The sequence below is a fragment of the Suncus etruscus genome, chromosome 15 (assembly GCF_024139225.1).
Source record: "Suncus etruscus isolate mSunEtr1 chromosome 15, mSunEtr1.pri.cur, whole genome shotgun sequence".
Taxonomy (NCBI): Eukaryota; Metazoa; Chordata; class Mammalia; order Eulipotyphla; family Soricidae; genus Suncus; species Suncus etruscus.
The window spans coordinates 45203146-45215266 of NC_064862.1; the positions used below are offsets into that span (position 1 = coordinate 45203146).

Consider the following 12121-nt stretch of genomic DNA (forward strand, 5'->3'; position numbering starts at 1 on the left):
ATACTAAGTTGTCTAACCCCAAAGTCTTTCCCTGGGGTCTTCACAATCACAGCTGTCATGGTCAGGTTTCTATAGTTTTTGTGCAGATCCTATGCCAACGTTAGGGCGACCTAGAGCATCTTCTGGTTTCATCTCACTATTAGGTGGCAATGCAGAGAACTCTGCCCTGAAAGCAGGTTGTTGCTGTTACCAAGGTGTCAGGATGTCATATGAACCCACTCTGGAGCAAGTCAATGTCAGGGCAGCATTAGGGCCTTGTCTGGTGGAAGTCCTATTCCTGGTGCTGGTGTAGAAACTGTGCTAATTCCATAGATGGGAATCCAAAGTTCGGGGGTGAATGGCCAATGTCTGATATTCTGAAGCCTTAATCAAGTTACTAGACAAGTGTTCAGGGTGTAAGGCCTCACTGCAATATAAAATCTATGTGTTCCTTTCCCTATTAGATAATAACTTGTTTGCACACATAAGATTTCCCTATTTTAATGTGACTATGCAAAAAGAAACAATGCCACATAGTACTACTGGTGCATATGGGGGAAAAAATAACAAACTTGGGGCTGGAGCGGTGGTGCAAGTGGTAAGGCTAACCTAGGACGGACCGCGATTTGATTCCCCAGCATCCCATATGGTTCCCCTGAACACACTGGCTGTGGCTCAAAAAAATAAAAATAAAAATAACAAGCTAAATAAGCCTGATAATTTGGTTCTAACATGAACTCGGAACTCTAGAGAAACTTATCTACTAGAATTTCCTACTAAATAGATGCACAAATATGGAATGGGGAAAACTGCTGCTACATAAGATAGACAGACAATAAGAGTTATACTTATTAAGGAAACACATCTAAAGAACTATTCAAAGGAGATATACATATCCCCTTTAAGACTTCTGAAATAGTCTTGGGAGAGGGTGGATAAAATCCGGAGCTCAGCTTCAGCCTGTGATTTGGTCTTGTGGAGTCTGAAAAGAGGCTCCCAGCAGTCACATATCAAGTAATATCCTTGAGCTGGGGGCTTCTCAGAAACCGATTCTGGTAGCAAGCAATAAATATTTCATAGTGAAGGAAGTGTGAGGAAAGGGATCTCAGCAAATTAGCAGTAGTGGCATGGCAGCTTCTTGGGCTAAGGCAAGCGGCTGGGAATCTGTCTTTTTTGCTTTGGGAGCTGGTTGGCAGTCGGCTGGGGTAGAGGGAACGTTCCACTTCCTGGGTGAACCCACAGAGCAGATGATCAGTGATGGCACTGGAACCCAGGAGACTGAAGGAAGGCTGGAAAGAAGGCCCCATTTGTGCTTGGTGGAGGGGACAGACGTTTCCCTGTTCTGGCCCATACACAGTCCTGACTGTCCCCAGGGTACAAAAAATCAGCAATCCAAATCATTGTTTTTCTGGAGGCTTCTGCATATGTTTGGCAGCATCCCTGGCCTCAAACACTATACTCCAATAAAATATTCTTCCTTCATGGGAATGTTGCACTGGTGATGGGTGGTGTTCTTTACATGACTGAAACCCAAACACAATCATGTATGTAATCAAGGTGTTTAAATAAAATATATAAAAAAAAGAAAAAAATACTCTTCCTTCAGTTGTGATTAAAAACATGTCTCCCATCACCATCAAATATCCATCAAATGGGTAAGTTTGAGGTAAAATCAGCTGGTAAGAACCTCTGATTCATCTTATTCTGTCAATATGGCAACTGCTATTTCCTTGACTTTTCTGATTACTAGTCACTTTTCAGCACCTTTTTATATACTTTAATTTTTTAAAATTTTTCTCTGGTAAAATTGCTGACATCTTTGCTGGTCAGTAGGACTACTCTATATTATATTACCACTTGCCCTTTATTAGAATTGACCCAATAAATATCTACTCATAATGCACATAGTGGAAAATACCCTAAACTTTTTGAGTATTATCAATATTTTGTATTTTATACTTTAGAATTTTATTAAATAAATCTTAATTTATAGTTTATACTTTTGAACTTATTTAAATAAGTTGAATTCATCTGGAATTCATATGAAGCCTATCTTCTATGAAACAGTGGACAAGAATGTACACTTCTAGCTCACTAATGACAAAAATCTTTACTTCCCCTGCCAGGTTATGGTGCCACTTAGATTCAAGTTAAATTCTGAAAAACCAAGTTTTTATCTTTAAAGCCTCAATATATTTCAGAGACTAGTTGTTTATTGATCTTGTTTCCTCACGATCTGTTTCTATGGACTGGAAATGTTTTCATAAATAATAATAACCATAAATAAGAATAGCCTCCGTGAAATTGTATTTCCTCATTTAACTTAGCCTACATATTGAATTTCTGAAATTACCCAACTATTATTTTTGTTGAGATTGCACAATTATGAAGAGGGAAATTTAACTTTAAATGATCCCATTTAATGATCCCATTCCCAAGATTATGTCTGTCTTTAATCCCATTTTAATGATTTCTTTTAATAATAACTCCTAAATATTTTATATATTTTATGGCCACATTGTAAGTTGGAATCTTAATTTTCTAGCTAGTATAATTGCTCTTGATTTTTGCAAAGTTTATCTTATATTCAGGACTTCACTGTTCTGCCTAAATTTGAATATAATCCAAAATTACTGATTAGGTCCTTGTCCATTCCTCATTCTGTATATGGTCCTGAGTAATTCCTATGTGGAGCCAGGAGTTAAATTCTGAGCACTGCGAGGATTGGTCCCAAAACAAAAAAAAAAACCCACCAAAAAAAAAAATCATTGACTTTCTCCTAGTGGGATTTTCTATATGAAGGAACTTGGAAAGTCGATATGTTCATTAGAAGATTGCATATAAGCGATAAATCAATTGATAAAAAAAAGTGATTACTCTTTCCACAAGAGGGCATTCTTGTCCCCTACTAGGCTCCAAAGTGAAGATACTGAGACATATTTTGTCTCTATTTTAATGCACAGAAACATGCTGTATTTGTTCTTGTACTGAGACTCAAAGCTGGGGCCTCACAGATAGATACAAGGCTAGTATTCAATCACTGACCCACATCCCGAGTAAAGCTTTTATTAAAGAAATGAGATATGTTACTACTACATACTTAGCAACCATTAAAGTTGTAGGAATTACTAACCTCCTCTTGTAACATGTAAATGTAACAAATGTCTGCTGGTTCATCTCAATCACTAAGGGGAAATGAGCAAATGTGATTACTTTTTCACCAACCTTTGGTGTCCAAGGTGGCAAAAGTCCCACTACTGTGCCAGCAAGTTGGGATAAATCTGTCAAACTGAGTTACCATTTTCTGAAGTTGTATTAGCTTGAAAAAGCTAATGGATGGAAAATGATATATAAAATTTCCCCCTAATCTAATTGGTAATTTGCCATGATAATTATTGAGATAATATTGGTCTTGCTTACTATAGCATTTCTTCCCAGAGAAATCACCTTCACCAGATTCAGGTTGAAAATTTTCAGGAAGGTAACATCAGTTCTTCCAAGTCAGTTTCTTTTTTTTTTTTTTTGATTTTTCGGGCCACACGCATTTAATGCTCAGGGGTTACTCCTGGCTAAGGCTCCCCTGGCTTGGGGGGACCATATGGGAGCCGGGGAATCGAACCGCGGTCCTGATCCTTGGCTAGCGCTTGCAAGGCAGACACCTTACCTCTAGCGCCACCTCACCGGCCCCCCCCAAGTCAGTTTCTTGATGTGAAAAGCTTATTATCTGTGGAAAGACATTTGCCATACCATTTGAGGGTCAAATAAGAATTCTCTAGGACTAAGCCCATCCCTTCTGTGAGAGGCCTGTGCACCTTGGCTGCAACTTCCCCCTAACAGAGGGAAAACTGCAGCAGTACTGTGCAAAGTGGGCTTTCTGAAAGTGTATAGATGTATTACAAGCTAGTTTGTACAAACCATTTTCTTTCTCAGTTCTTAACTATTAAGGGCCCCCAAACAGACACATATGGCATAGTTTAAATGACTTTATTAAAGACTATTAATATAAAATACAAGAGATTTACATGAAGAACCTTTCAAATTTAAAAAGTATATCAAAGAAAGGGAGGCTGTGATGATAATTATGTGGGGTAAAGTACCAGTTGGGTGATTTTATTGGTGGGCAATATTCCCAAAAGTGGGGAGGGGAATCCTAAGAGAAAGAACTGAGACAAGTTTCTTACTTCCTGAAGGAGATTTTCAAAATAGTCACTCAAAAGCAGGCTAGTGAATCCTTGAGCTGAGTCCTATAAGCAGGAGGAGATGAGTAGTATTCAAAACTACAGATAGGCTTTGTAAAAAACTCAAAAGCATGTATTCTTAAAATAATAATTCCATCCTATGGAGGGAAACACAAGAGCTTATTTTCCCCCTCCCTGAAACACTATACATAACTTCTCAGGAGTATGGCAAAGTAACAACAGCCTGTATAGCCTGACTGAGTTCAGAGGAAGACCTGCATTTGTCTTCCTGCACTCTCCTCCCCTCATATTCTTTTATTTTAAAAGCCGTGTAATATAACACAAATTTAGGATTTCCTCTAGCACCTGTCAAGTTTTGTTTCAGATCTGATCTCAAGAGACTGTTCCGCTAAATATTGCTGGGTACTGTACCCTTACTACAAGTAGCAGAAGCTTCAGCTCATTGAGAGAATCTAAAAGGAACAGTACACTTCATAAGAACATGGGAATTAAGTTAGAAACATCTTCCAAAACATTAGTCAGAGGCTTGACTGACCCACAAATCTTTCTTCCTATTATACCAACCCAAGAAAAGCAAATCTTTCTTCCTATTATACCAACCCAAGAAAAGCAAACTCACATCTGGATTTCTTTTTAAAAAGAAAAACAATGCATTGAGTCATGCCACCCAAAAGTTAAAGTGAGTATTAGCCAGAGGCTGGGTATTGGCACCCTGCTGCACTATTTGCACTACTTTCTCCTTTGTTACCATGCAACCATACCCTTTTTCTTTCTTTGTTACCATACCTTTTTCTGTTTTTTTTTTTTTTAATTCAACTATACTTAAACAGCATAAAAGAACTTGTATTTGTCTTGATGCAGTCAGTCACCAAAAAAGGAAAGCAAGACCACAAGTGGTCAAATGAGGCTTAGAGATGTTAAGCATTTGGCAGGAACCAAAATACAGCAAAGCCACAGCTTTGGCAAAACCTTCTGGAAAAAAGTTACTGTGTGCTTTACTTTGAAATCAGATATTTTAGAAATCATTTAAGATGATCCTTTTGAAACGGAAGGCAATATAAGAGACATTTTTTATACTGAAACCAGGCTCTTACTGGCAGGCTTTAGGTTTCACAGGGGTTAAGGCTTTAGGTGAGAACACAGTGAAAAGCATTCTTGGAGAGAGTATTCTTGGATAAGTACTGTAGACTGAAACAGCTCAGGGTAAAGGTTTTCTAGGGTAAGGCATACAGTCCTCCCTACCAAACCCTGAGCAGCAAAGTCCATCGTGGGAAGACAAGTATGGCTCCAGAAGATGCCACTGCTAGGACCACAAAGACCACAAAGGTCTTCAGGGGATGATGCTGAGGCGATGTAGTAACTCTGACTTTTCTGCTCTGTCCAAAGTCAGGCACATGGTGATGTAGCTTGACCAGTCGTTGGGATGAAGGTGTCTGCTCACCCAGTATGGAAACTTTCAGGCTGTAAAGTTCTAACACAACTAAGTAGAAGAGCCAAATCATCCAGCCAGGTTTGCCATCAGTTCTAACTACTGCAGATGTGCCACCATCAGAGTGGTAGAGACCAGAGTGCCACAGACATAGCAGAGAACTTCCAAAAGGAAACTGCAAGAAACTTGGGAAACTGCTAAATCTATAAGTGCTAAACCCAGATACAAAATAATAAAAAGTTAATACATAAAACTGTTAAACATGCAACTCTTTAAACAATGACAAGTAGTTTGAATAAGAATCAGGGCAGTTTAAATATGATTTCTGCCATGTGCCAAAAGTCTGTTTTCTGTAAATGACATGAGGCTAGCACACTATTCAAGAAATGTGGCTTTAGAAATGAAGTCCTTGGCAGCTGGGTGAATTGGATGAGCCCACATGGCAGGGTGTGGCAAAATTCCCCCAAGGTTACAGTCAATATGCCAATACCTTTATTGCTGACAATATCATCAACAACTATCAATGGTAATCTCGTGTATACTTTTGTTTATACTTGATCTTAGCCAAAAAGCCAAGAAAAGATCCCATATATTTTGGTAAAAAAAAAAAATGGAAATCACTTTTATGGTTTTTCAGATATGAATAAGAAAAATCACCAGGAAGGGGGAAATTGGGTAAACTAGGAATACACGTTTCATATATAAGATTTACTGAATTCCTTATTGTCTTGTAAAACATGTTACAAATAATTGAAAATAGCATATGTCTGGTTTTGCAAAGAAAAGAATATACAAAAACCAGAAAAGTACAGAGGAAAAATACCATTCTCTTCCACTACACCTCTCTGGAAAACATTTTGGGATTCTTATTTTTTGTTTGTTTTGTTGTTGGTTTTTTTTTATTTTGTTTTTAAATATTCTACCCCAACATATTTTACCAATTGTCCAGAAAATCAAATCCCGTCTTCAAGACGATATTACTTGCACTGACCTGTGAAGGGACAAAATAAGTTATGAATTTTTTTAATCATGCACAATTTAAAAACAGTTTATTTAAAATGACCCAAATGGAAGTCTCAGCTTTCTGTTTTGAAATGTTCCCTTACATCAATTTGCCTTAATGTTTGAACACACACACATTCACACAAGTATAAATTTAAATGAAAGCTACTTCCTCTCAGAACCCAAAACCTCCCCTTCACAATCCTAGGCATGTCTGTAAGCAGCTTATAGACTTACTTAACTGCAGAGAAAAATGTTATCTTTTTTACTTCTGAATGACAGGCATGTTTTAATTTAGTCATTATGAAATAAAGTAACAAATACAGTTTTTTTTTTAAAAAAGACACATACAAGAAAAAACTATCAAAGCCGATGAAAGTTATTATGGCAAGGTTCATTAATTTAAAGGAACCCATACAGCTGCAGTTTCTTTGAATTTGCTGCTGCTGTGTTTAGAAATCTAACCAGCTACCTATGATTTAAGTTGCACTTTTCCTCTAGTCTAACAAAAGCTGACATTCACCTGGATTGAGATAACCTGGACAGGAAAATTTTGATCCCCTGCTAGTAACGAATAAAATACTTTACAAGGAAGGAACAACAGGCAATATGAGTGACTTCCTTTGAATTCTGCTTAGAATCAGTTTTACTAAATATGGGTTTTATGCAGAAAGAAAGAGCCAGGGCACAAAACATTGAAAAAGCTCAAGCTTATCTTTGCCTGATTTTTGACTTTCTTCAATGTGGCAGCAGTTTCCTCTCTGTGCTTTTTAATCAAAAGTTGTTCTTTCAAAGCATGTCATATGGGGCTGGTACAATAGTACAGTGGATGGGGCATTTGTCTGGTAGACCTGGGTTTGATCCTTGGCACCCTATAGGGACCTCTCAGGGGTCCTCAAACTTTTTAAACAGGGGGCCAGTTCACTGTCCCTCAGACCATTGGAGGGTCTGACTATAGTAAAAACAAAACTTATGAACAAATTCTTATGCACACTGCATATATCTTATTTTGCAATGAAGAAACAAAACAGATACAAATACAATATGTGGCCCGCGGGCCATAGTTTGAGGACCACTGCGAAGCTCTCCCAGGAGTGAGCCGTCAGTGTAAAACCAGGAATATGTAGTGAACAATGCTGGATATTGTGGAACAAAAGGTGTGTGTGTGTGGAGAGGATATCATATGACCCAGATAAAGGCTATATATATAAAATATTAAGGTCAACAAAAATAAACCCAAAAATCCTATCAAAAAATGGACAAAAAATAATGAATGCCTTCTCAGAGGGAGACAGATTGCCTTGAGGCACATGAAAATGTGCCCAATATTATCATTAGGGAAATCCATATCAAGACAACAATAAGATATTATCTCACATTAGTGAGAATGGCACATCAAAACTAGTAGGAACAATCTGTGCTAGTGGGGATGTAGTGAGAAAGTGCCCACTGCTAGTGGAATGTTGTCTGGTTCAACTCATGTGGAAAATGGTATGGAGAGTCCTCAGTAAACTTAAAAACTTAGAATTAAACTGCCTATGACCTAGCAGTTTTACTTTTGGGTATCTACCCAGATATAAGCATTAATTCAGGGGCCAGAGCAATAGTAAAGTGCTTAAGGCGCGAACCCTAGTTCAATCTCAGCATCCTGAGCACCACCAGGAGTGATTTCTGAGTACAGAGCCAGGAGTAACTCCTGAGCACTGCCAGGTGTGACTGCTCCCCTCCCCCCCATAATAGTCAAAAATATTAATTCTAGGGGTGGGGGAAAAAAAGGAAGAAAAAACCTGTTAATTCCAAAGGACATATGTATACCATTATTCATTGTTGCAATGAGTACACTGGCTAACATATGGAATTAACCTAAGTATCCAACCACAGATGAAAGAATTATGATGATGTGGTACATATACAAAATGAAATACTATGCAGCTGCAAAGAACAATAAAATCAAGCAATTTCCTACAACCTAGTTGGAAGTGGAAGATATCATGTTAAGTGAGGTTAGCTAGAAAAGACAAACATAGGGCCCGGAGAGATAACACAGCGGCGTTTGCCTTGCAAGCAGCCGATCCAGGACCAAAGGTGGTTGGTTCAAATCCCGGTGTCCCATATGGTCCCCCGTGCCTGCCAGGAGCTATTTCTGAGCAGACAGCCAGGAGAAACCCCTGAGCACTGCCGGGTGTGGCCCGAAAACCAAAAACCAAAAAAAAAAAAAGACAAACATAGGATTATATTGGTGGCATATAAAATTGTATTAGAAAATATAATGTAGTAAAGAGAGAATGCCTATATTACTTTTTACCCAGAGTTTAGGGAAGAGGACACAGAAGGGAAAAAAATCAAAGTAAGGAGAAAGAAAATGAGAAAGTGAAGTAATGGGGATCAGGGGTCTGGGAATTAGTCACACTGGGGATATGGGATAGTGGTGTGCATGCATAGACTCAACAACATTGAAAAAATGAAATTTAAACTAAGCCTGCAGAGCTTTAATGTGCCTGTTAAGGTGGCAGGCAGAAGTAGGGGAGATAGGTTGGGGGTGGGAGTTGGGATGACATATTATGGGAGCAATAGTAATGGGAGTTGATACTGGCAGTGGAAATGATGTTGAAATATTATATACTTAAAACTCAAATATCAATAACTTTGTAAACCACAGTTCTTTAATTAAATAAAAAAATTTTTAAATATACATGTGATCAGAAACATACTGATGAAAGATAACCCAATGAAAATCATTATTGCAGATAAGATAGATGCCATCTCATATTCACCAGAGGCTATTATAAAGAAAATAACAAGCAATGATGATATAGAAAAACTAGAAGCTTTGTATAGTGCCAGTGAAAACGTAAAATGGTATATCTGATAGTTATTAGAATGGCTGTTCCTCAAAAAGTTAAAAACAGAATGACCCTATACACCAAACATTCTTCTTTAGGGTGTATAACTCAAAGAACTGAAATCTGGAACTTGGGAACAAGTATTTGTACACCCATGTTTGTTTGGGTTTTTTTTGTTTTTGGTTTTTTGGTTTTTTGGTTTTTGGGCCACATCCGGCAGTGCTCAGGGGTGACTCCTGGCTGTCTGCTCAGAAATAGCTCCTGGCAGGCACAGGGGACCATATGGGACACCGGGATTCGAACCAACCACCTTTGGTCCTGGATTGGCTGTTTGCAAGGCAAATACCGCTGTGCTATCTCTCCGGGCCCCCATGTTTGTTTTTGATTTTCTCTTTTAATTACACTTGGATAAGTTACATTAGTATTAACACTTATAGTTTGATACCCAAAGTGACTGCACTTTCACTACACTCCACCACTATCCTTTTATTACTCATCTGCTTCTTCCTTACCTTCTCCTAGTACTTGATAATCTACCTCATAATCCAAGGTCAAAGGTTTGCCATTGTTTGATATCATCTTTTGTTTTATTTCTCTTTCTACAGATGAATAAAGATCATATTTTTATTTGGCCTCTCTCTGTCTTATTTTGCTTAACATGCTCTCCAGATCCATCTAAATGGTAGCAAATTGCAAGGTTTTATGTTTTCATATAGCTCCATAGTATTCCATTGGGCATATATACATTTTCTTGTTCAGTTGTTTTGGGGCCACATCCAGCAATGCTCATGTTACTTCTGACTCTGCACTCACGAATCACTCCTGACAGTGCTCTGGAAACCAGATGGAATGCTGAAATTCATACCCAGGGTAACTGTGACAAGTGCCCTTCCTGCTGTACTATTGCTCCAGCACTACATTTTTTTTTTTTAGTTTGACACATTTACTTGCAGCTTAGAAACTTGTTAATCAGCACAATGAGGTGCAGAAACATTCCAAGGGCCCCACCTGGTTAGGACATGTTTAGATCCCCCCACTTAGGGGATCCCAACCCCACCCAATTTGCATGCAAACCAGAGCGGTGGAAGCAACATCTGGGGGTTCCATCCACCCCCCAATCCACGACGAAAACCTCACGCAGGAGACCAGCACTACATTTTTAATTCATTCATTTTTGAACATTTAAAATGTTTCCATATCCCTAGCTATACACCCATGTCTGTAGCCGTTTTATTTATCATAGCCAAGGGGTGAAAATAACCCAAATTGTGTCCATTGGTGGATGGACGTAAAAACAGAAGCAACCACTTTATATAATGTGATATATATAACCTTTAAAAAGAAGAAAATCTGACATAAGCTACAATATAGATGAACATTGGGACATAATGCTAAATAAAGTAAGCCTGACAAAGAAAGACACTGTATAATTCCATTTTTATAAAATATCTAGAGCAATCAAAATAAAATGTAGAATGGTGGCTATCAGGGCTAAGGTTGGGGAATTAGTGTTTATTAGGATGTTTAAATAAACTCTTCAAGACAAACTTCGATGGCTAAATGATGGTACTGATGTGAATGGTACAATGTGAATTTAATGCCATAAAATTGGATACTTATTATAAGTATATTTTGTTATGTATTTGCAACCACATTAGAAAAGCTAGTGTATATTTAAAAAGTCAAGAAGTCCAACTGACTCTAAACACTAATGGCATGCACAGAGGTTGGGTAGGAAATGGGGGTGTCTTTCACAAGAACCTGCCTATCTTAACAGGTGATTTCCTCCAATTCCAAAATCCATATCCTAAAGAATTGTTGTTTATCTAGATAGTTCCCAATAAAAGGTTTCAATATAGGTCTGAATTATAACAATGCTACGTGCTAAGTCTTCCAAGGGGCTCCTCTGAAATAGTAGAAGATAGAGGCTGCATAAGCACTGACTCGCCTGTTTAAAAGTTAAATATATCTACCAATGTATGCCCTCATACTCCTGGGAAGCTAGAGCAGATCCCTAATTCCTCCCTGAAGTTCTCACTTTTGAGGAGACTTTCCTTCCCTAGGGGCTCCACAGTAATCTGATCCCTTCAAAAAGTGCTGTCCATTTCCAGGATAGATGGGGCCTAGAACTCTGCTTGTGGTCTTACCCAGGTACACTATCAGTCAAAGATTTCCTCTCTGAAAATGTTCTCAACTGTCTATCCAAAGGCTTGCTTGCTTTGTTCATCATAAAACAATATAAAACTATGGCTTCCTTCTGAAATATTACTAAATGTTTGGTTTTGTACTGTATGATCTCTAATATCTGAATCCATAAGTAAACATTTATCCTCTTTGCTGGCCTGTTTTCTTTTCCAGTGCTAAGGACCAAACTCATGCTTCATGTATAAAAAAGGCATTATATCCCTAGATCTGTAGATTCAATTTCTTTATTATTTAAAAAAATTAAATTAAACCATTATCATTTAAGAGGTTATTCATAGTTCAGTTATAGACATAGTCTAAAACTGATGACACAAAAAACTGGAAACATTCAAGAGTCTCTCATTACTACTTCATTTGCAGAGACACTATTGCTTCCTTACACACTAACCCTCATCCAGTAGCCAGTTCAAATCTATTTCTCTTCCACAACTTCATAAAATTGAGACTTAACCTCATCCTGAAAA

At 38.0% G+C, this 12121-nt stretch overlaps 1 protein-coding gene across 1 annotated transcript in view; it reads right to left on the reverse strand.

Moving 5' to 3' along the window:
- Positions 1 to 3946: 3946 nt before the first annotated feature.
- Positions 3947 to 12121, reverse strand: part of C15H1orf198 (chromosome 15 C1orf198 homolog) — a 32423-nt gene continuing 24248 nt past the window's right edge. The window contains exons 4-5 of the mRNA XM_049789664.1: positions 4794 to 6598; positions 3947 to 4757 (exon numbers count right to left, since the gene is read on the reverse strand). Of these exons, the coding sequence (XP_049645621.1) occupies positions 6542 to 6598 (57 nt within the window). The 3' untranslated portion in view covers positions 3947 to 4757; positions 4794 to 6541. The remainder of the gene's footprint in view (positions 4758 to 4793; positions 6599 to 12121) is intronic.